Source organism: Rhea americana, unplaced genomic scaffold, assembly GCF_003343005.1.
Source record: "Rhea americana isolate MKP2758 unplaced genomic scaffold, rheAme1 scaffold_108, whole genome shotgun sequence".
Classification (NCBI taxonomy): Eukaryota; Metazoa; Chordata; class Aves; order Rheiformes; family Rheidae; genus Rhea; species Rhea americana.
The window spans coordinates 3,004,508-3,029,787 of record NW_028185128.1 but is presented as its reverse complement, the minus strand read 5'-3'; the positions used below and the strand labels follow the sequence as shown (position 1 = coordinate 3,029,787).

Sequence of the window (25,280 nt, the reverse complement as noted above, 5' to 3'; positions counted from 1 at the left end):
GCATTTTTGATTTCTTTGAAAGGACCACTTCCTGGATATGTAGTACATGAAGATTAAAAACATTATGATCAAAATGACTTCAGCAAAAGACTTCTGATAGATTTAGTAGCATCCTTTATCAACACTCAATAACACAGCTAGACACAGTGACTGAGAAATCCATTAGCAAAAAGCAGTGGGGAAAATTGATTTTCCAGAGCAATCAGCCTTGCTTTTGCTAACATTATTTCTTGCTGCTTCACTTACCCATCCACATCTTTCTCCGGTTTCACAGCATTTAATACCTTGCTRCTATATGCACTTTCTGGGAGGTCAAGGGCAAGGCCCTGCACATTAGGATCCTCATTAAGTCTCAAGATTTCATTGACAATCTAGGAAGTTAATAAAAGGTATTAAGGAACAGAATAACACACAAAATAGAAACATTACAACGTAAAAACAAACTTCTTTTGCGGAAGAAACTAATTATTATTTGTTCAATGACCCCTCACATTTTCACTTTTCAAGAAACAAGACACTGGGGCTGAACTGCACTATTAAGCAGTAAAAAGGGGGCAGAAATAATGTTTTATGTCTATGGGAGGGGCCTTCACCTATGTGTATGAAGCCCACAAAACAGTCCAGTTACACTCTGACAGCTGATATACCAGATTAGTGTCCACAGCTTATCCTTTCCTACCCTTGCTCTTCATAGTTCATTCAAAAKCAGGCAAAGRAGAAACTGCACCCATTTAGTTAGTCTAGCATGTCACAKRGACCATAAAATACAGCTGTTGCATTGAASCAGCCCTAACAATCCACAYCAGTTTTGTCTAGGACATATTTTAAWGGAAGTGTTTCTTCAAAACATAACAGATAAAATTATACTAATTTTTGCATGGTGCTGAAATACGAAGTTTGAGTGAAAACAAAATGCAACAGAAATACGGTGGAGTTAGAAGTATCAGAAGGCTAAAGTGTATTTATATGTTAACTCACTCCACACAACCTAATTCAAAGGGGATGCAACCTATTTTTTATAATTAGCTGATAGCCACTTTTGCCTCCCTTCCATATTATTATAGCTTTTACCTGAAGAAGGAATAATCTGCTTGCCCTGGTTTATATTTCCTYGGCACATCAAATTAAGCTACCCTGACTCTATTGTACAATAAACATTTTGCAAAGCCAACACGTAGATTTTCCCAAGTGAGGATCAGGAGCATTAGGAACATTTTGCCTTTCACTGTGCCAAAGCTTCRCAACAGCTTAATGCTAACACTTCAGAAGATGCCTTTAGGAATACAAATCCTTGGTTAACACATAGTCCAAAATACGACCAGTTCATGTCCCAGCAAAGAACATCGATAAAGTTGTCACAAGAACAATTACATGAGTAGAAAGGGGAAGTAAAATTCCTTTTTCAAAAACAGTATATATATTTACTGATCTTCTTTCTCAAAGTGCTCAGCTCCTAAGAACAGATAGTCATCTTAAGAAGAATTATTTTTTTCTAAAGGCATTCYACAAATGTTTGGGAACTGCAGGTACTGAATCTGGTGCGAGTTCAGACTCAAAAACATTTTATGATTGGTCACACTCAACATCCCAGGCAGTATTACCTACCCTTGATTGCTTCATATCTAAATTACAATACTGATCCATACTGATGTATGTCCATTTTGCACTGGTCGTGGAAAATAYGAAGGAGTAAAAGACGCTGAAGTTTTCTCATGTGAGAAATGCCACGTCATGCACATTATTTCTGCATTACGCAACTAAAAACCGGTGTTTTGTACTGTGAACTACAAACAATCAACAGAAAGCTGTATAATTTAATAGGGTTAATATCCAACAGAAAACAAATATAAGAGGTTTTTCCCTTAGCTAATGCCATGCCTTTCCAAAACGCTTTCCACATAAACTGCTCTGTATAATTGGGAACTGTATCGCCCAAAGATTTCCTACTCAATCAACACTATGTTATGGGAATTTGGTAGGAATTAGACTGTCTGYAATGCTGCACTAAGAGAATGTACTATGTTCCTGTTATTGAAGACTGCACCAGCATTATCACTGGTATGTAAATATCCCTTTAGTTTGCTGACTTCTGAAATACATACATACACATATATGCACACAGATATAATAGATAGATAAATAGATCTTATATGTACATAAATATGCATATAAATATTAAAGAAGTAAGACACAGTAATCTGCATGTTATGAATGCAAAAGGCATGTACATACTGGGATGCCGAGATGGACATTTTAACTGCTCCAACCTGTCCTCTTTGGATTGACAGTGTCATGTTAGTTGATTTTAGACCAAATGAATAAAACTTCAGTGATAATCATGCAAATCATTGCTCCTCTTCATATGATCAGCATTTCATTCTACCCCAAGAATGTTATCCTGCTAATGCATAAAAATTCTCCCCGAGCTCTTGGCTGCTGGAGACCGCCTGACAGCAACAGCGCTGCTGTGTGTTCTAATCGGCGGCAAGAACGAAGGTGTACGTCAGAACACGGACCCAAGAAGTCTCCGTTCCATCTAGAAGTTCTGATGCTGCAAGAGGTTGGGGGCCTACACATCCATTACAAGAAACACAGCTCCTATAAAGCCTGAATCTAAGGAACTTTATTCTTGTTTCCYGTGAAAATGCTTTAATTCAGTTTTCCACTATTACCGCGTTTAAGAAACTTACAAATATGACTCCAATTTAACGTATTTAACAAGGTCAGCATTTAGCCCTCTGGCAATTTGGAATGTATTTTTTAATATGTATTTTAAATGCTACATGATCAATAAACAGGCAAAATCATTCCAGGAAAAACAATTCAGCTCTAATTTCCCAGAATAAAACCTGGAAAAGAATCAAGAGCTCCACAAAGAGACGCACGATCACAACAGCAATGGTAGGAGCGTGGGTGTCAGRTGGGAGGCTTAGCCCAGAGCTCCCACCCGACGAAATGCACCCTGTCCGCTCCCCTCGGAGACGGCACTGCTGTTAAAGTGGGCACCGCATAGGGGCACAGAACACGACTCTCGGCTCTGTTTCGAGCTTCCAGGGGACGGCAGACAAGTCGTTAATTCCCTTTATTCCTTACTCGTCCAAGGAGGACGATACTTGCTACTTGACTAAGCCAGTCCTGAGCCTAATATGAGTTAACAGAGATGAATTCAAAGTAATAATGAATGTCAGCAATAAATTTAAGTTCAGAACAAAAGCAGAAAGGAAGAGTACTTCACGTACTACAGTTACCTCATCTTTGCCGCTGCCTTCAGGGAGACAGATGTGAATAACGCGTAGACCAACCTGCCAAAAGAAAACAACACTTAAAATTATTAGGGGCAAATAGCTCGTGCTTAAACACAACTGTTATCAGCTAAAGCTTACCTCTTCAGCAAACTTCTTGTTTACTTCTTGAGTCAAATGATCGTTATGTGCCTTTGGGGAACAAAACACAAAATAAGTTTTAAAATAATTAATTTATATTTAAATGTATTAAGTGCACTAAGACACAAGTCTACATAAGAATCATGTAGTGAGGATGTTTGTGTCTACTAGTATTAAAAAAAAAAAAAAAAAAAAAAAAGCCCAGAACTACCAGGACAGAAAATTGTCCAGTAAATTTATTTTGGCATGATTGGTTCAAGCCTGTATTGACAGTAGTCTGGTTTTCAAAAATAGGAGTGGACATTTCCTTAATGTAAGTTTACCATATAAGAAAGATGCCAGTCTGTACCTGACAATAGAGTTTTTCATACCTCCTTATAACAACTAAGAATCGGATAATGGCAATAGAAGCATTTTCTGCATAGTTTCCATATTATCTAACAACACTGGTTTGCCTTGCCACCGAAAGTGATGCAAATCATGTATCACATACATGAAAATGTCAGTTCTGTGGTTTAGAAGGAAGGCAAGTTATTAAGTCCTACCAACTGCCATCAGACACCTGCCCTCCAGCAGAGGCTTCTCCTGGGCAGATCTACCTAGGACAAGCTCCATCTCATTCAGGAATCCTCCTCCCCTAAAGTCCCTGCAACAACAGTTGCACTGCATTAACTATTATATTTGATTTTTCCTTACTATCTACTCTTGAATTTTAGAAGGCTTTTGAAATATTTTCGTATATCAATCATGGTAACAATTCAGGTTCAGACAATTTGAGGGGAAAAGAAGCTGTTTTCAGAGCAGGTTCAGGCTGAAACTCCACGTTCCCAGTAGTGCCACAGGGGAGGCCCTGCATTACCCCCACTGTCACCAAGAAGGACTGCGCTGCTGCCCTCCCTCTGCTCTGGGTGTGCTGTGCCCCATGGASAGCTGCTCTGCGCAACTTGCCTAGTAGTGCAGCGCACCACCTCAGCATTCATACACTAAAACAAGCTTTGTTTGTTCCAAGAAATATCCTTTTTAAGCAGGTTTTGCTCCAGGCCTCGGAACCAGCCTAGAGCTAGACAGCTGGTGAAGATGTCCTGGGCTAAGTCTGTCCAGCAGGAACCCAGTTCCTGGGTTCTGCAGTCACGTTCTCGGGGACTACGAGATCATAACACAAAGCAAGGAGGGCAGATGGGGACAACAGGGACATTCACTTAAAGCGCATCCATGATCCAAACCGCAACGTTAATGTAGACACATCCTGAACTACATACACRAGCGTGAGCCTCCCCCTCCTCACACAACACTTGGTAGTGGGTCACTTCCCTAATCCACCTTACAACGTAACTGACGGAGACAAAATAGGAATAAGAAACAGTGAGTCACCAAGAGGATGGGATTACAGCTTTATCAGCAGTTCTTAGATTTACAGCCTTAGGGGGCTATTTGAAAATGATACCTGAAAGTACCTGCAGAGGGTAAGATGCAGAGCTTTCCCGCTCTGCCTCACAAGAAGATCCACTAAAATAAAGTGTCAGCACATATTGTTTCTCAGATTTACTACTACTACTACTTTAGAAGTGCTCATAGTTAGGTTTTAAAAATAAAATCTACTGAGTCAAATATTCAGTATGCTCTGATTCAAAACCAACAAGACAGACCTAGGAAACACAACAAGAACATCTCTGCCTGCATAGGTTTGAGTCTCATTCAGAATGAACTCACAAACAATCCCAGTTTCTTGGCCCTGAGGCCTTCCTTATGAAACCCGAAGACGAACATCTCTCAACTTTGTAAGAAAAGTAATCCTCACCTACAAGTTTGCTTGCATATTTCAAACACAGCAATTCCAACGAAAAAGGAAAAAAAGCTATTTATATGTTAGCAGCAAAACAKCTCTCAGTTATTCAAAGAGACTGTTCCACCTTAGAGCTGCTACTTTTAACATTTCACATAGGGCATTTATTGCATATAGCTCCTTTTGAGCTGACTGGGAATTTTCAGTATGCTTCTCCTTTCATTATAGTAGTAATAACACAGTCATAAGCTACAGCAATCTCAATGTAAGCAATGCTTGCAAGAAGATGCAATATCTTGCATTCGTCCCACTAATATGATATGGGGATGAAGAGGGCAGAGAGGACCAGGTTTTCAGATGCAAACTCCCTTTTTAGGACTGCAACAAAAATTTCAACCTAAATAAAGGTAGAAGACAAATGCTTAGAGTTTAACCTGATTATATCAATCAACCAGAGAGAAAAGGCAATTGGTACTTACAGAGGAAAAAGGTATGTTCACAAGGGGAAGAAGGGATAAAATCATTACTTTCTAATACTCTCTTTTCCACAGTCTGAAGTTTGCTGCGACTGCCTCAGTCCTGCAGAAAGGCTCTTGAGATGGAAAGATCACGAGACTCCTTCCTCAGTCTACACTGATGGGATTACCTCCTCCCACTGTTTTGCTTGAACAAAAGCTATTTTCTGCATCACATGTTTTTAAAGTTTGAAACAAGAAGCTGTACTGCAAAGTGATCTCCTATGGCCAGCTAAAATACAGATATACTTTACCTGAATAATGGCTAGTGTTGGCTCAAGCTGAGGGTTTTCTCTCTTCAGTGAGGCCAACGCTTTTTTTGCATTCTCAGTGATTTTGCTGCAACATAATAAAAACACAGATAATTCTTTTACAAAAAGGGATCAAAACATCAGCAGAGACCCATGCTAGTTAGCAGTACTGAACACACGCTTCAGAGCGCATAAACTTTGCAGGGTGGTATCTGAGAGTGAGCCACAGAAAAACTGAAGTAGCAGATCAAAAACATCTTCGTTTTGTAACTATGGTTGTCATTGCTCTGACATGCCCAAAGCTTTATAATCATCCTGGATTATTTCATGAGAAAGCTTGTCCAGCCCCACAGTGCAAAGATCAGCCAGGGAACAAAATCACCAGGGCCCAGAGCTCWCTGGCCAGTTACTTCGTTTCTGAATCGTCCTTGCAGTGACAGAAGCAGAATTATTTTTTCCACTTAAACCTAGTGGAATAGGTTTCCATTATACCTAGTGCCAGTGCAGTTTACCCAGACATCCCTGGAATTAACAGCAGTAAAACTGCCCCGTTCCAGGCTGCTATTCAAAGCTACGGGGAGACAGAGGCAGCTCTGTCTGCTGCACCACTTCTTGGAAAAACCAAGGGCAGCAGCAGCAGCCACGAGGCCCTGGGAGTTTTTTCTGCAAAAGTTCCCTGTAAAAGTAGTTGTCGGCTCTCCTCTGTCACCTCTTGTGTATATAGGAGAAAGCTAAAAACCAAAGAACTAMGAAACACTGTCTCCACTGGCGGAAGCTCCCTTGAAAAGGTGTCTGTCTGTCGTTCCCGCTAAACCTAACAGGCAAAAATAGCTGGGGGAAAAAAATGACTAGAGGGGATTTTTACTACCTTTTCCTTTTGCAGAAGCCAAAGGCCAATTCAGGGCAATGTCGTGGCGGGCAAGCTGTCCCAGATAAGGTTTAAAAAAAGATCGGGGAGGGGGGGGGAAGGGAGGGGAGAGAGAGGCCGGAAGAAGCAGCAACGCTTTCCAGCCCCACTTCCAAGCCCAGCCTCACCTGCACGCCGCACAGCGTACCCCTTTGTTCCGCTTTCCCTGGAAACGCGGCCGTCGAGCAAAGACGCGGCCAAAACATCACCCCCCCCGAACCCCCGCCACTCACAGCGGTATATGTATATGTGTGTGTGTATATATATAAATATATATATATATATATATTTTTTGCAGAAGGCACTCTTTCTAAAAGCAGCGCCACGCACTGGCGAGAAACACCCATGCGGCCTCGGGAGGAAGAGAGGGAGAGGAGAAAAAAAGGGGAGGGGGGGGAAGAAAGAAGAAGTGAAAATACCCGGGGGAGGGCACGTCGGGCCGCCTGCACGCCTCCCCGAGCACCTCGGTCCCCCCCTCCCTACACCCCGCAGTTGCATCAGCCCCACGTGCGCCGGGCCCCGCTTTACCGGGCGGCCGCCGCGCCGTCGCCGCGCCGCTCTCCGCACAGCCCGCGGCCCCACCGGGCCCCCGCGGGCACCGGCGCCGCCAGCCAGCGCCGCAACGCCGCCGCCCGCATCCTGCGCCGCGCTCCGCCGCGCCGTCGGGGCGGGCCGGGCCGCGGGCAGGGGCAGAGGCACGGGCGGGGGCGGCGCTCCCAGAGCACCGCCTTCCCCCGGGCCTCGGCCCCTGAGCGCAACCCYGCGCCAGACCAAAGAGAGAAAAATAAATAAATAAATAAAAAACGCAAGAAACCTCTGCGTACTCAAAATTTATTAAAAATAGTATGAAATGGTCCCCTCGGAGAAGTTACACGCTAGTAGGGCTCCCTTTTATCCCCCCCCTCCTTTTTTCTCTCAACTCCGACGCTGACAGACAGCGCGAGATGCGAGTTACACGGGATTCTCTGAACCAATCTAGGCGTGCACGGGTCAAGCACAGATCTACTCGTATTTACAATACTTTACAAGCTCTATTAAATAAATACGGGCTCCGCTAAATCTCGGTGTCTTAAATATATACAGCATTGTTTCTCAGTTGTAGTTGACTAGATGCAGGTCCTATTACAGTGGATGTGCTGACTGTAATAAGTATCATGGTTAGACTGTACAAGCTAACAAGTACAGTGACAAACCAACCCTAAAAATAAGCATTCCTAGCCAATGTAAGAGAGGTGCAGTAAATAATTTAACCCATTCTAACAAATTCATGTCCTTACACCTTAATCTAAACAAGTAATTGACTGTACATTGGTAACTTCAGATTTTCCTCATGATAACTGATGCTGTAAATAGTTGGCAGTTCTGGAAGTACAACGCTCTGTAATCTTAGGGGAGTAATACATTATTACTGAAATCAGTACTTCACTTAAACCCCTGTATTTAGTGATATGTTTAATTCAGTACTGGCTTAATGCCTAATCTGAAGGATTTAAGCACCAAGAAAGCCAGTCACACAAGATGGCTAAGTAAGTGGCTAACTAGTATACAAATTTAGGCTTTCCTTTAGGTATAAGGTTTTCAAGTAACAAAATTCAAACCTGTGCAACAAAGACAATAAAAGGAAGTAAATGTGTTGCATACTGTAAAGTCTATTCCTGTTTTAAATGAGAGCATTTACTGTACATACCATCTGCAAAAGAATGGAATGTATTCTGATGTAGCTACTTTTATCATACATAAACAGGATAAGATCCAGCCCTGGCTGGTTTAGAAAATGCAAATTTTAGTTCTTTATACAGGGAAGGATCACTTCCTACTATGGGAGATGCTTGCTCTCAGGAAGACAGCTTGTAACTCAACATATAGTATCACTGAAACATCCTACTGGCCAAACATGCAGCATGATTAATGTTCTACCCAGGTATCTGGCCAAGTCCCACACACTCACTCTCTCCCTCTCTCTTTTTTCCTCTCTCTTCCCCCCGCCCTCCCCCGGTGCTACTGACTTYGGGACTTGAACAAACACCCGACAGGCCACTGCATACAAATTACAATTGCTTGGCATATCCACACAGCACGCTTTCCATTGCTGGGCTCTGAGTTACAGATACACGAGTTTTTCTGCACGTCACAAACACAGGAGGTGCAAAACCGGCTCTCTGTCTAGCCATCTTCACAAGCAGCAGGGTTCCCCTGCTACTCCCCTGAAACATCCTCCGGACAAGGACTATATCACATTGACAAATTCACACAGAAAAAGTTGCCACAGCCTATTACGCAGTTACATAAAGTAGAAGAGGCTTCAGATCCAGAGCTATCAGCCTGGCACCATTCACAAACAGTCGGCCTATAGTAATGTAGCATATTTGGTATCGTATGCATTGGTCCCATACTCTTGGAATCTGTTTACCAATAAGTAATGTGCAAAAAGTATGTGCGATCACACCAACACACTAGACGTGCAATTATCAGAATTGTGCTCAGAAACCCACAGTCTTAGGAGTAGCTGCCCAGCTAAATGCTCTCATATGTAACCAGAGTAATGACATATGGGTATTTTGAGCACACAGCTGGTCACCAACTCTTGTAAGTCCAAATACTCAGGTTTCCACATGGTAGCACAATTTAAGCATCAAATGCAATATCACATCTAACAAGAAACTGAGCTGTGGAGAAGAAAAGGAAAAGATGTAATGGTTAAACATGAGATGGGAAGTCCATCTGCATTATAGAGACACCGGACAGTGTATACACAGCCTTTTCAATGTTTAGGATTCTAAGCCATAAAAAGATACATTTCACATCTATTTACAATATTACTGTCATACAATGCCTGATTGTGTAATATTTTTGAAATACATAATGTCAGTACTGATTGTACTAGTATATACTTTGTCATGTTAAGGCAGTACAACTAGAAATTACTGAAAGCATCAGGCAAAGCTACTTGAACTCAGACACTGAAACTTTTCCCTTAAAGACTGGACAATATTCTGTTGATTAGGAGATGGTACTCTCCACAGGTAGTCATTCAGTTTATCTGAATCGCTATATGCCGTCAGATAGGGCGTAAGTGCATGTTTGCTGCTTGCTGACTTTGCCGGAGTACAAGACACAGTTTTGCTACAGAGAGTTTCCGAAGGACCACTGTCTCTATTACTTAATTTAGGATCTATTTTCCTTGTTTGGTTCTGGGAAGCCTCCAGGTCAGATCCCTCATCTTCAGACTTGATTTCAACATAGTCATCATCATCCCCTTCTTCTTCAGTATCTTTGAAATTAGAAAAATAGTTCTCTGTGGCCACCTGTGCATTCAGAGGAGAGGTCCTGTTTACTCGCAGAACTTTTTGAGAATCCTGAAGAATCATATCTGAGTAGTTCTCAGAGATCTGCTTTCTTGTGTCAGGCCCTGTACACCCTGGAGCAGTATCTGGTGCTTGATGGCTATCAAATCGGAAGTTCCTATTTGAATGAAGCTTTTTCTTGTCCATTTCATTGGGATAAACAATTGATTCTCCAGATCTATTGACCACAATTGAGGATGATGACTGTGATCTGCTGTACACCTGTGGTTTTATATTGCTTGCTCTTCTCCCAAGGGAGTTATAGCTGTGATCTTGATGCAAATTTTCTTTGTTAGGCTGGCTTATAATGGCACTCCACCTCTGCACTGGGACATGCAAACGGTTAGAAATCTGAAGGGATGGCACTGAGCAAGCTGATGGCAAATGCCTTGAATTGCTTTTTGTACCAGTTTCTGTATATGAGCTCTTGGCTTTCAGGTCTTCAGATTCAGGCCATGGAGAAAAGTCAGCCAGCTCTCCATTACTGTACGTAGAATGCAAAAGCCAATCTTCTGCTCTTGAGCATTCACTGGCTAACTGACAACGGGAAGGAGGCGCAGCCAGAGGTGTGGAATACTTTGAGGCTGATGGCTCCTGAGGGTTGGACCAGGTTTCTTTTTGCATCTTAGGTGGACTTTCCCTAAAGACAATCTGGTCATAGAGCTGTGAATATTCAGCAATTCTGGCACCTAGAAAAGAGAGAGATTTAGCTTCCCACAGGCAAACAATCCATACAAATTGCATGAAATTAAAAAAAAAAACAACGCTTTGTGTTGGTTAAAAGTTTACAGCTGTGTTCACGTCTTCAGCCTTATAGTCCATAAATTAATGTGCAATAATGGAGGCTAGAAGAGCCATGCCTCAGTGGCATGTTTGCCTTGTTTTCATGATAATACAATATGAAAACAAGAAGCATAAAACATCTTGCAATGGTGAATAATCATGAATCACAAACTCAGGAATCACATGACAATAGCTATATATAATTGTGGAAGGAAATAAAATACAAATAAAAAGTTATTATAAAATGCAAAATTATTTGGATCTTTTTGTTCCAGTATTTCAAAATTACTACAGTATTAGCTTTTATCTTAAAAGATAAGTATTTCACCCATCTAAACCTGAATCCTACATCTATGACACTGGCAATTATTCTGCCCTGAAGAAAGAGAAACTAGATGATCTCTTGAGGTCCTTTCTTCCTTCCAACTCTAGGCTTGTAGGTCTGCTTATTGTATCCACTGGTTTTGTTTGATCAAAGCATCACTAATATACTTGTGATTGCAACTAGTATCTTGATGATTGCTTTTCCTCCTGGTCATGTTGAGATAAAATCCTTTTGGCTAAACATGGAAAAGCATATGAAAAAGGATGAAGGAACATGACTTTTTACCAATCTTTCAGTGTTAYCTTTATGCTGGCAAATGGCAGGAAGTGCTAATGATCTACTTGATCTCTCTTCTTCTTCTTTTCCCTCCTCACCCCAACAGTTTGACAGTTTCAGAGTCAACAATCAAGAGATTAAAGCAGGCCTGTAAAAATCTTGATTTTGGATGGGACTAGTTTTCATCCCAGCATCCTAAGCAGCTGGTTGGGATTTGGCAGATACCTTCAGTCCCTAAAGCCTTCTCCTGCTGGGCAGACATAGACTATACTCTGCTCTTGGATTTATTTCCATACTTGGCTTTCCTAGGCAGGGAAACTACTCTCAGAGAGCCTACTCTCCAAAAAAAGAGAGAAGGCAATAAAAAAGAGGCAATAATAAAAGACAGGAAAAAGAACAGAACCACTATTAGGACCAATAACGGGGGAGTGGGGACAGGGGGGGAAAGAAAGAAAGAAAGAAAGGAAGAGAGAGAGAGCGAGTGTGAGTGCACACGAGAGAAGGAAGTAGACATCCTGAGGAAATTCTGGAAACAGGAGACAGGGCTATGCCTCAGAAAGATGCCAGAGGGAGCAGGTTCACAGCTGCTTTCAAGTCGCACCAATTCAAGGAAATGCACCCCTGGGCTTCTCCAGAGAYGATAAAGAAGCCAAAAATAGTTTTCTGTGAAACTGGCTAAGCCAGGAAACACTCAAAAGCCTTTTAGGGGCCTCTAAAACTTGGTTAAATATCTGCATTCTTGGAAACTTACTCAAACGCTAAATTTTGGAATTTCTCACTGCTTAATTCGTGAGAAATTCTGCTACTACGACATGATGATCAGTGTTTTTAATATATTTACTACAAGGTATGTGACTGTGACAAAGTACTGCAGGCTGCTCAGCAGGACACAACGTAACACAGGTCTGATAATGTACTGTTTGTTTCACATCAAAATGGAAGAGAACACTCTGAAAATGACCTAGCTAGGTATTTAGGGACTTCTGAAAACATAAATATCACAAGAAGGCAAGAATGACACGCTAGTGCGTGGAGTCCATTTGCTCTGTCTTTCTTATTTGTTTCAGCTGACTATGGACAGAAATAGCTCCAAAACCTTAAGCTTCTATCACTTTGTGCATTCACCTAAAAGAATAAAAAGACCAGCTCTTTCTTGTCTGAGCCTATGCCTCTTGCTTGCAAATGTGGTATGGACAGTAGCTGAGCAAATCTATACTACTGGTTAGGAGCTAAATCTACCTGAAAACGCACTTTTTCAGTCAAATTCTGAAGATCAAACTGAGAAAAGAAAGGCTTTTCTGTAAACAGGCCAATGATGCTTCAGGCAGGATTTCTATTTCCAGCCTAAGCTGAATTGATCCTTCCTGACACTATCCCATTCTTTCCTCTGAATTCTTCAAGTAATGGCAAGAATTTATTGAGATATAAATGACTATTCATGTTAAGAACAGTCACAGAAAACTCAGCAATAACACAGGAAATGCAATATTAATATTCAACTAATAGATCAAGGAGCAGAAAATTATAATCTTAACTCAATAAACCTATTTCATTGGAAGTTATTAAAGAATAAAAACAATGTATGCCTTTAACATACCAATAGCTGGACCACCTTGTTTCTTTTCTTCCAGGATGGCAGCAAGATCTTTGTGTTTCAGTTTCTGCTGTCGGCTAGCTGGCTGCTCCTGCTCTGGACTTTTAACTTTCAAAAGCTGGTTAGCCTTCTTAATTTTCTGACTGTACTGCCTTGCCATCATGAAAACTCTGTTCTTTGTTTTATCCACGATATCCAAGTCATTTTCCATGCCCTCTGTATGCGCGTTGGAGAGAATGCTGTTGGCAGATTCGTATGGGCTGTCTACAAAAGGCATCTCACGTGGGAAGGAAGATCTGTTCAGACTCATAAAAGAGCTCTCCTTGCACGGTGCAGTGTCTTCAAGCCTGAGGTTAGCCTCACTCAAGGTGGCAGCCCTGGGCTTCAAAGTTTTAGGGAAAATAGGAGTTTCTGGCAGAGAAAGAGTAGACAGAGAGTATTCTACATCTTTACTCAGTTCAGGTGTACTGCCAGCGTGCAGCCTTTCTTGCATATCATCTTTACAAACAGGAAAGGCTGCAAGGAGACGGTCTCTTGTCTTTTCTTCGTTCTTCTTGATATAGTTCTCCAGGTCATTCCAAATCTCGTCCACTTCCTCTGAGAGTTTATCTGCTGCAGACTTATGGGAGAGTGAATCGGAGTTGGAGGAGCTATCCACTAAGCTTAAATAGTCATTGTCGAGAGGAACACGATGGTAAGGACTTTCATCTTCACTGAACTGGAGACTCTCTTCAGAAACAAACTGCCGTAAATTGTCACAGCATGCAAAGTCTGTTTCCAGGCCCAGAAAACTCCTCCTTTTAGAGCATTTTAGAGGTTTACATTTAAAATTCAAGAGTGGTGTTTCTGGAAGCACTATGGTGTCATAGATGTTATCTTCAACAATCCTGAGCTCATCCAAACTTGAAGTAGGTGCTTCTCTACTGAGTAGGGCTTCATCTCTACTAGCATGAACGGAGCCCCTGTTATGATTTGCTGTCCTCTTTTTGGAAGGCGAATCTGAGCCGCACTTCTTATCAGCCTCATAGAGAGAGTCTCTAGCAGCTCTCTGGGGGCCATGGTCAGTTTCTTCCCTTCTTGTCAGGCCCATCAGCTTTAAGTCTTCATAGCTTATATTGTCATAAACATGTTCAATGTCATCAATGGTCAGCTCTTCTGAAGATTCAGGATAAGCATTCATACTACTCACTTCTGTTCTTTTCAATTCCCTTCGAGAGCTGCGCTGGCTGAGGTCACCAATTTTATACCTTGCACTGCTTGCACATGTGTTGCTTTCACCAGCACTACTGGCCCGTCTAACAACTTTATGACGGTTGGAGCTGGAAGCCTCATTTTGATGCTCTACCCCCAAATGCCAGCTGCATGGTCGACCGAAAGGACCTCTCCTTTCTCCACCAACAGCTGAAGCCGAGTTGGATGTAGACACTGATGGTACAAACATCTGGTAATCATCCTCATCATCTTCATGCTCATAAGGTGGTCGCCTGCTGGGAAACAATGCCTGCCTGATCTGATGGTCAGTCCAGATGTTTCTGACAGAGGTAGTACCCCCCAGGATATTCATGATTAATGAGTTGTTTTGGGGGGTGCTAAATTGTCTAGGTGATTGTCTAGCTGAGCAGGAACAGGGAAGATCAGTATTCAGTTGGGTCGACTCTTCATCTGAAGGMTCTTTGGAGCTCTGCGGAGATTTGAAACATGCAGGTAACGTTAGCCTATTTCCTAAAATAATGCAAGGATTCCCACCATTCACAGAAGTGCCATGGCGTCCTGCAGCACAGAGCCTGGCAGAGATGGGTGGGCAGGCTCCTCGCTGGTGAGTCAAGGAACCAAGGTGGCAGTGCCAGACCTCTGTGCCTCCCAGCCCTTACCATTGCTCATAGTTGACTCTCAGTTTTCAATAATACATTACTTCAAAAGATACTAGCTCATGCTAAAGCATGAGTAATTAAACCCAAATTTATTTGACAGGGTAAGATTAGTCTTTTATGATAAGTCTGCCGTTTCACAGTTGGTTTAAGCTAATCCGACTCTGTGCTCCTGCCAAAAATTTTGCTCTTTCCCCTTGCCTATAATCCCAGCAGAAAGGTATGTTGCACCCTCTAGTATACGCCACTGAAAATCTGATTTTCTTTTTGGAGCAAGTTCTCATCCAGCTCAGCCAGTAGATTTAATATATTGCAAAGCCGCATGCCTGCTAATGGTAACATGAGAGATACTATAGAGGTACAAGGCCAGAGGTTGGGAAAGGGAGGAAAGCACTATATCTTTTGGCTTAAGTTGATGTTAATTGTTTCTAGAGTTTTTTTTTCCCCCCTCAAGAGAATACTCTTTGAAGTACATACAGATATAGAATCATAGAACGGTAAGGTTGGACAGGACCTCTGGAGATCATCCAGCCCAAYCCTCAGCATAGCCCATAGGGGCATTGAACCCATGACCTTGGTATTAGCAGCACCACGCTCTAACCAACTGAGCTAAACCTGCCCCCTAAATATCTCAGTGATACAAATATTAATGTACAACATAAACAGAAGCTGCCCCATCTTTCTACCCAGAAAAAAACACGCATTTCTTTGACATATCTATGATGGATAGCAAGATAGAAAGGAAAAAAAAAGTACCTGCATTTCACATTTGTTGAGATTAACACTTCTCCGTTTTTCAACATTTTCAGCAGCTTGACTATTAAGTCTTTTTCTTCCTCCTTTTGATTTYTGTAGTGAATTTTGTTGTGCTCCCTGTGATTTAAAAGAACAGAGTAAGGGAGGGATATTAAAATCTCTTTGTAGAGTTTTGTTCAAAAGAATTACTAGCTGCTAGAAGAGCAGAGACAAGTCAGGTATACACATAAAGGATGAAATACTAGTGAGTAGTCAAAGCAGTGCTGCAACAATGATTTAGAGTCTAGCAAACTTGCTTTGCAATAACTTGTTTAACTAAGTCAATCCATACAGCTTGCCAAAAGGGGAAGAATGCAGTCTGTGTGCAATAACTTAGATATAGAAAGTAAGTTATAGCAAAAGGAGGCAATCACAGAGAAAATCAAAAATGAACAAAAAAAAACCCCTTTAAAATTTGAACAGGAAAGGGATGGATTCACCATCACCTGGAGTCCTGAAAACCAGCAAGAAGTCTAAGCTAGAAGATATGATGTTATCTAACTTTCCAGAAAAATACAAAGCCACAACATCATGTTGGGCAGTGTACGAAGTAATTCAGAGAGAAGAGTATGCATAAGAGGAACCGAGCAGATGGTTCTTAATATGAGGATCTTAGAAAGTACCATTGCCGCATTTACGATTAAGCACTAAGTTACTCTTGCACAGTTTTACGGTAGTATTCTTTTGTACTCCCTCATGTCAGGAAGAGGGTGAATTATAAGRCACCATGCTTCACTGATACAAGATGCTATTTTATCAAAGATTCACAATTTCAATAATGTAACTCCAAAAGAGGAATGGTGCAGTGAGCGTCAAAAAAAAAAGAAAAAATTACTACTAGGTTTTGGACAACTTACAAAACAGATCAACTAGAGGAAGATGTCCAAGCCCTGTATTCAGATGTTCATGCCAGCATCTTAGAGAGCTGAGTGTTTATATAAGCATAAACTAAACCCAACAAATTGCAGATCTGGATTCTTTGATATATGCACATTTCAAAATTGAAATTTTAACCTTCCATCATACAGCATGTATCTGGGTAAACATCATTTAGCATGCGGGAAATTACCACCTGTTCAACRATTGTGCAATAGTAAATGATCAAGATTCTTTCTTTCTGAAATCCCACTCACCACAGCTCATATTACAGCACACTTACTTCTGTTCACAGCCAACAGATCACTGTTCTAGAGACATCACATCACATCTTTCATTGTCTGAATTTTAACCTAACATTCACATTGCTGCTTTCAAGACCTGAGGACCTTGTTTGGCCTAGAAAAGTATATTTCTTTCAAAATGCCAGCYGGAGAAACAAGGAAAAGCCAGTTGTGCAGCTGATTAAAAATAATTAAAAATAATACAGCTATTGCTTTCTGTCAAAAATAAGCTGGAGGCCTGTAAAGAACTAGGCAAAATTTGTTTCAGCAGTAGGGATTTCATATACTCTCATGCTCTGTACAGGGGCTAATTTCACTTCACCTCTGTTACAATGTAAGAGAAAAACATGTGATGAACAAATGACACATCTGTAAGGAGAACCTGCAAGCAGTTTACTTCTAAGACATTCCTGTCTCCTTGAGTTTTACCAACAAGTTTAATCCCTTCAAATCTTCCATCCTCCCCATGATGGAAGGGGATATTTTGTTTCATTTTTTTTGTTTTGTTTTTAACCTGTTCAGACTCCTCTTCATCATCAGCATCAATCTGTTCTGTAGTAGAAGTGTGGAGATTTTCATCTTGATCACTGATGTAGGCTGGTTCACTGGACTCTTGAAATTGGCTCTCTAGCCCACTGGGTTCCAGYGAACCTTTCTTCCTTGAATTCAGCAGGGCTTCGGTTGATCCCAGTTTGGTAGTTTGTGATAACAGTGCTCCTTCGATACTGATTCGCTTGAAACAACATTGATTAAAAATTACTTAGATTATACCATTTTACAGGTTTACATTAACTTTAGAAGTCAAAGCAACCAACTTCAGCACAAAAAACCTTTGCCCCCAAAGCACAGTTTTAGCTACATTCAGTTAGCTGTACTATATGAGGAAAGAATTTAAACAAACAGTATTCTTCCATGAAATACAAGGAGCTGGAAAAACAACGAGGTGAGAAACTTATGGTCTTCAGTGTTATGGCATCCCAGTGAAGTCATATGTAGGGTATCCTGTTCATACATTCTCCTTGCCTTAAGTTCCATCCCAACTAAGCCTAGGACCCAAAATCCAACATGAATCTTTCAAACTGCATTGGAACTTCATTAAAAATTCTTATGGAAAATGCAGAGGTTGGAAGTGCTCAGCTCAGTCTGCTTAAGCTGTATTGGCTCTGCCTGGTTTGTTCTATTTTATTTATTTATTTATATATATATATATATATACACACACACACACACACACACACACACACACACACACATATATATTTAGATAGACAGGTAGATCAGAATAAGCTGAAACTCTTATATTCTTATTTAATAAATACAAAGAAAATATCTTCCAAAGAATAAACATCATCTTTACATAGAACTTCTGTGACGGTAGCAGTATTTTTTAAGTACCATATAGTATTAGGAACTGATTGTGCTGTATTATAAAGTAGAGGAATATATGGATCACTCAATTTATCCTTATTAGATATTACTGAAATAGTTAGCTGTATTTCTATTGTTTTCATCTCAACAATCTTATCGGAGAGTCTAAACAATATTATGTTTTTGTTTCCCTTCTTAAAAACCAATCCAATATCAAAGTCAGGTGCCTTTTGAATGTGCTAGATTATAAAATGTAAAAAAAAAGGCTTACCTTCTGCATATCTGCATTTATATCTGAAAACATAAATACATTATAAGTGAGTACYTGAACTGCTGTCAGTCTATGCCACTGTTCTAATGCAACATTAATATCCCAATTATGAATTCCCGAAAGGAATTAAATGCAACTGTAATATTCAATTGAGGGTCTCTGATAAATCAGAGACAACATTGGCTTTATGACAGTTCCCCCTAAAGATGTGATTTTGCAACACCTACATAATATGGGTAACTACCTTCAGTGACTAAAACACTTTACATTCAGTTACCAGTTACAAGGACATTTACAAGATCAGAACCCAATCGTGGAAAAGCAAAAAATTGTGATTGATATCAGGATTTAAATGCTAATTTTGTTTTCTCTGCGCACAGGTTATTTTTTCCTCAAATATGTGTTTGGGGTTACATTCTACAACTAGAATATTCTGCTTACGTAAGTCAGCACAGATCCACTAAATGTGATTGAAACAGATATGTAAGAGAAGAAAATCCATGCTTACTTATTTTGCAAAATATATAAACACTTGGACAACAAAGTAGCAGGCAAAGTAACTTACCATTTGACTTCAGAACTTTATGAGCTCTAGATGAGGGTTCTGAAAAAGACAGTAACAGCATTTAAACACCACAGCATACCAAAGAAAGGTACTGCCATCTTGGCCAACTTTTTATAGCATGCATACCAAAAGTTAAGCTCCTGAATCCATGCAGGACAGCTRGATTTACACTTCTTAATCATCTAGTTTCCTCAGATTCTCAGAGGAAAGGGCTTCATTTGTTGAAGTGTTAAATCTACAACTGTTCCCAAGGTGCACGTGTGTAAAGGAATAGCAACGCCCTCCTCCCACCACCACCACCACACAACCAYGTATTTAAGTTTTAATCTCACGCTAAGATTCTCACTTTCAAAGACTCAGTCCTCATCTAAAGCATTGCTATAAGTTGCCGGAGATTTCCTATATTCAGATTAGAAATATATATGAGATACTGGCAGCTTAGCAGTGCTATAAGAGCAAAGTAGCTCAACACTCAGAGGAGGACATTTAATCAGTATTTTGTGGCATTCCTTTTACAGGCAAAACAGCACCAACAGAATCTTTCATCTTAGAAACAGAGAGGATGCCCGAATAAAACCCAACTGCTCTTCAGAGACAAACTCTGCTATATGATAAATCACTACATTTGTGCTGTCATGAACCGTGAGTCATTCTGCATAAACAGTATATTTAGATAGCYGAAAAGGGAACAAAGCAATGGCAATGTAAAGTCACTCCAACTACACGGATATTTGTAATGGCTTCAGAAGAGGAATAATTGTAATTATGGATGTTTGTTAGAGCTAGGAAAAAAAAGAAGCCAACATTACTATCTGTCAAATCTATCTTTCATAAGGCAGACACTATAGTAAACAGAGATAGCAATCATGTTTTATAGTAATCAGGATGGAACCACTTCTGAGACAGTAATTACTCGGGGAAAACAAGTCAGATTTAAATAATTTAATTAGCTTGCTTTGCATTCTTTATCCATCAGAAAGTGCCAACTGTTCTCTATTCATCCACCATTTAGGAATGTACATCCACGAAACGAAATACAAACACTATGTAAAATCACACAAATAACAGTTTAACAGGATCCTCCACCCATATTGTGCTCTGTAAAATCTGAGCAGAGTGCAGGAAAAGGACCAATTCTGTGCACTYAACCTCAGCCAAGTCCTAAACAATCCTACTTTTTTTCCCTCTTGTCATCTTGATGGAAAGGAGTTTATTCACCTGATTTCCTTCTCACTCGGTGTGGAGTAGTGCCTTCCTTAGGATGGTATGATGACTTCATTTCTCCCTCGGGGCTATAATGGAAGCCTGGATGATCTGCGAGACAAGCAGAGGCATCGGTATAAAACAGGGTGTTTTTCTGCACGTCTCAGCAGCTCTCTTTGGAGGCTGTGCCATCTTCCCTTCCCTTTATGACTCACATAGTGGCACTTCATCAGAGCTCGGTGCAGAATAAGCGAGCAGCGCTGTTGTAGGGTGTTACCACTTAGCTGTGGAAACACTTCACCCATGTAGTTATGCCTTGCTCTGGATTGCTAACCCAGCAACATTTATGCACCATCGCATTTAATTGTTAGCCAGTTTCTCAGCGGAGTTTTCCTAACCCATTCTCTGGGACAATAACTATGTAAATAAAAAMCAATCCTGCTTTGCACTGAGCCTTCCTTCAGCATTCATATTTTAAGGCTGTTCTCACTTCCCTGCACTGCTAGGGATTGCCGACAACAAGAAGAGCTAGCATGGCAAGCGCCAAGAAAGGTGGCAAACCAAAGAYCGAATGGAAGGGATGGTGCAGGCGGGACCGGATTCAGATGCAAGACAGCACCGTCATGTGGCCCTTCCAATCCTGGCTCCCGGGACACACACAAACTCATCAGACTTAGGGCAACCACAACCCTGCTGGGTTTCAGCAGGGCTGCTCCTCAGCTGCAGTTGCTTTCTGCCATAGCATGAATTCAACTACTGCACCTAATTAGACTGCCAGTAGACAGAGGGCAGCCACCCACACCACCACAGAGGTGCTGAGCTCCACTTCCACATAGGCGTATCAGGGTGATAAGCAGCCAGCAGCTGCCCTCCCCGTCCCCCAGCTGCAGGCCTGCCAGCACGAGGAAGTTGTAAAAGTGCTCAAGGCTTCAAGCTGCATTACTTATTCCTCGCCCTTCAGCTGGTCCTAGCCAGAAGGAGCTTTTGCTGCAGAGACTGGGAAGATTGTATGTTTAGTCAGCRTGGAATAAGCAAAACATAAGGGCCAGCATTTACAGATGGGTTAACGTGCCTCTTCCTTGCTAACTGTGAGACATATCCTGTTGGTGGCAGGTCAACCCAGTGCTTATAGAGTTCCACAGGATCTGCACGCAATTATTTTTTTCTGGCAACATAATTCAAGGAACATAAGCCCAGCCTTTTTGCATCTTAGAGGAAAACAACAGTTATGCATGAAGCGTTAAAGATATTTCTATTAATTTGTTTTTTAATGAAAGTGTGTGTGGGAAAGAAAAACAACTTACGTATGGCATCCATTTCTAAAATTGCCTGTTTGGCCTGAAAGAGAAAAAAAAAAAATAGCGTACAAAGAGGTTAAACTACACCTAGATGGATAAATTAGGTTGCACATTACAGAGAGAAGGCAGTTTATATACAGACAATAAGCTGTGAATTAATAAATAGTGTTAGTGCAGTTTGTTTGTCTCTTTCTGTATAACACATAYATACATATGTGGACAAATGTTTTGCAGGTAATAGTCTACTAGATTAACTTCCAGGACATCATCAGCTGTTCAGTGCACATCACTGCTCCACCTTGCTTACCCACTACCATTCTGTCAGTGTGAGCGCAGCAGTGCGCAGCTGGGGCACCCACTGGGATGAGAAATTTTCAGAGGACAGAGTGATGGGGATTGCTGACTCTGTGAAAACGAGGGGCTGTGCTGAGATGATGCTGTGGGCTCTGGTTCTCCTCTGTGGGGACATGAACCTCCAGAGAACTCCCATCCAGGCCCAGAATTTAGAGCTACCCATAAGCCTCTCGTATTCAGCTGGGATTGGCACTATATTGACCATACCTTCTGGGAATCACAAATACTTTTCAAGCAAGTTGTTAGTGACTCATGGAACATCTCCTCCCTGAAAAATCACATAGCTTATCTCCTTTATTATTTTGCAATTCTAAAATAGTTGGCCGCAATCAGAACCCTCCAAATTATTTCTTTAAGGTTTTTAAGCAAAGGCAAAAACTATTACAAGGAAGCAACCTTGCTTCCTTTGAGAGCTCTCCTAAGAAACACTTATTAAGAAAAAKATATTATTWCGTTTGTATTAGGTTGAACCTGAATAATAATCATGATTGCTTCCTACTTATTTTTCCTTACCAGGCATATCAGACAATAAGAAAGAAAATAAAGTAAAACAAAATAGCCTAGAGAACCTGCTTGTCTTTCTCTAAGTGCAGTTCAGTTGTTTTCCATTAGGTGTCACATGTGGACTATCATTAAATCCCCCAAACACTACGAAGAGTGAAGTATCAAGGCTATAAGCTTGATGTGTAATGATGTGACACATAAGCATATRTTAAAATGTTTGTGCAGATAATTTTAATGATTTTATTAGGCTTTTCTGTTCTTAAGTCAAGTGATTTTTCAATCTGCAAACAGCATTATGATGTATTTGGGTTACATATTGTTTTTCATATTTAAATAAATACCTTAGCAAGTAATGAGAACCTTGATAAAACTAAATTCATGCTATAGTATCTTACTAAAATCAAACAGCAACAAGTATTTTCATTGTAAACAGAGATGTTATATAAATATTGTATTGCTGATAAACTCTGATGACACAAAACTGTAAGAAAGAAAAGAATTACTAATAGCTACTGCTAGTGCTCTGTTCTGTCCTTTTCATTGAACTGTTGAAAATATTACAGTCAATATACCACTGTCTATGCCAGTGACAGGTAACAAATTTTTAGCCATGACAACATAAAACTTAGGAAAAGTGTTAGCACAAAACCARAAAAAATCCTGTTTCCACAGGAATCAGTGGTAGTTGTATCATGGCAGGAGTTAACTAGGATACTGTGAGTGACTCATCATTCCAGAGGCACAAGGAGTTACACTGGGAAACATCACCCAAGATGTTGTCCAGAGGTCCAAGATAAGATTTTTTTTTTCTAAAAAGGACAAGACATCCTAGATATCACAGCTATGAACATGACACTAGCAGACAACTGAGATCCTAGGGGGTACCTGAAAATTGTTATGAAATTCACAACTGTGACTCATTTTCTATGGTATAAAGCTTGCTAGGTATCTCACAGAAAGAGACCAGGTGTCCCAACTAAGTATCTCAGGTCTAGGATGGATGCATGTATTTGTAAAGTGAAGCATGAGCTGCCACTGACTTCACTGCTATGGATCCAAGCCCGTCAAAAGTAGTTTGGCAACATCTTCACATGCTGCGGTTACTGCATCCCAGTGGTGTGCAGGCAGGCAGCTTCAAGCAAAGGTTGGTTGCTCTTATACTAAAGCTTTCTGGAGTTTCATCTCTGTTATTTATATTTCAGTGGGCAAATCCAAATGGACAGGGATGCTGATAACCCAGGTAAATTCTTTTCCTGTATCAACCCCACTAGGTGCTTTTAATGAATCTTTACTRTTAATTCTAAAGAACTTCTGAAGACATTGCAAAAAAATTGTATTAATCAATCACTGAAGAGAACACCTGGAATCGAATTTGCCATGTATCTTGCACCMAGTAACAGTGTCTGGATTTACACATACATTCGAGAAGGTATGCTTTTTGCTGGGGATTTTTTTTCTTTTTACCTTGGCAGGAATCTTAGCAGGATGATTTTCTAGAATTAATCTCTTCAAGTGAAGAATCCAAAGGCGTTTTTCTTGCTGTGACTTTGCCTGTTAAAAATTGTAACAACATGAGAAAATGCATTTCTGAAATATGCAGGTCAGGAATGACACATGGCCATCATGCTATCCACAGGGCAGGGAAGTCAGTCATACCTGGACAGTATGCTGCATTTTGGGATTTTTGTAGTGGAAGACGCTAAAGCTAAGTGGTTCCTTTGGTATTACCTCAACAAGCATAAGATTCCCACACTGCAACAGAGGCAAAAATGTGAGTCATGGAGGGGTTTCAAGGAGATCTGGAGACAGCACATTACAACTTGCTTTATGACATACCAATATGTGAGCTTTGTATGTAAACATTTCGTCTCTCTTTTTTGTAATGAGCAGCAGCTTGTCAAAGAGGAACAACGTGCGCTCGTTTTTGGCTCGCTGAATGCGGAAAGTTCCTTCCAGCACCAGCTCCCCATAACTCGTGAGGTCTGGTCCTTTCCAGTTAGTGAGTAAACTTTGTATCTCCTGCAACAGAGTGAAGAACAACCAAAGTTCATTCCAGGCATCATCTTTATTTAAATGAAGTTTCAAAAGCCAGTCTGCTGTGCCCATTCCAAGTCCCATAGAATGGTCAGCAGTATAAAGTCATCACAAAGTCATCACAAAGGTTAGCAGTGGTAAATGGTATAAAGTCATCYCATAAAGGTACTAAGGTTGCTAGGTGTGGTGCAAAAAAACTGCAGCCAGGTGCCTCCAGGACCAATGCTAAGCCCAGACTAACATGCTCTCCTAACATATTCTGGTTACTTCTGTGTAGACCGAGCGAAGAGCACTGAGCTCCCCAGGGCAGAGTGCAGAGAAGCAGCACAAACCCATATCCCTTGACCCATGGTGATCGAGAACTGACTCCAAGTCAGTCATCAGTCTTTCATGCCTGGTCCTCTCTCCCATGCTTGTCCCTAAGAATCCCTCTTAATGTTTCCCTTCCTCCCTCTTGAAGTTGTGTGGTCCCCAACTAGATGAATTGTAATCTTATCTCTGTGCCTTGTAGACTCATCATAGATGGTGTCTCTGTAAGGCATTCAGATAGAAGAGATGTTTCCCAGAAGACTAAAGGACATGGAGTGATCTGACCAACTGATCATTTGAAGATGCTGAGATTTATTTGTATTGTTAACGATTCATATACATATCATAAATATTTCTCACCTATTTATCACTTAAAAATGGAGAAACATG

At 40.9% G+C, this 25,280-nt stretch overlaps 2 protein-coding genes across 4 annotated transcripts in view; both read right to left on the bottom strand.

Moving 5' to 3' along the window:
• The window catches only part of MTHFD1L (methylenetetrahydrofolate dehydrogenase (NADP+ dependent) 1 like), a 162,331-nt gene extending 154,827 nt beyond the window's left edge, over positions 1 to 7,504 (bottom strand). Inside the window, exons 1-5 of the mRNA XM_085310809.1 lie at positions 7,368 to 7,504; positions 5,936 to 6,020; positions 3,384 to 3,434; positions 3,249 to 3,302; positions 247 to 371 (exon numbers count right to left, since the gene is read on the bottom strand). Coding sequence (XP_085166935.1) covers positions 247 to 371; positions 3,249 to 3,302; positions 3,384 to 3,434; positions 5,936 to 6,020; positions 7,368 to 7,477 — 425 coding nt within the window. The 5' untranslated portion in view covers positions 7,478 to 7,504. The remainder of the gene's footprint in view (positions 1 to 246; positions 372 to 3,248; positions 3,303 to 3,383; positions 3,435 to 5,935; positions 6,021 to 7,367) is intronic.
• A 148-nt stretch (positions 7,505 to 7,652) lies between these two features.
• The window catches only part of PLEKHG1 (pleckstrin homology and RhoGEF domain containing G1), a 141,799-nt gene continuing 124,171 nt past the window's right edge, over positions 7,653 to 25,280 (bottom strand). For all 3 annotated transcript variants that reach the window (XM_085310779.1, XM_085310787.1, XM_085310795.1), the window contains 11 exons: positions 24,384 to 24,566; positions 24,204 to 24,299; positions 24,012 to 24,098; positions 21,696 to 21,729; positions 20,407 to 20,502; positions 19,189 to 19,227; positions 18,624 to 18,646; positions 17,499 to 17,717; positions 15,786 to 15,902; positions 13,165 to 14,842; positions 7,653 to 10,872 (listed from right to left, as the gene is read on the bottom strand). In XM_085310779.1, the coding sequence (XP_085166905.1) occupies positions 9,773 to 10,872; positions 13,165 to 14,842; positions 15,786 to 15,902; positions 17,499 to 17,717; positions 18,624 to 18,646; positions 19,189 to 19,227; positions 20,407 to 20,502; positions 21,696 to 21,729; positions 24,012 to 24,098; positions 24,204 to 24,299; positions 24,384 to 24,566 (3,672 nt within the window). In that variant the 3' untranslated portion in view covers positions 7,653 to 9,772. The remainder of the gene's footprint in view (positions 10,873 to 13,164; positions 14,843 to 15,785; positions 15,903 to 17,498; positions 17,718 to 18,623; positions 18,647 to 19,188; positions 19,228 to 20,406; positions 20,503 to 21,695; positions 21,730 to 24,011; positions 24,099 to 24,203; positions 24,300 to 24,383; positions 24,567 to 25,280) is intronic.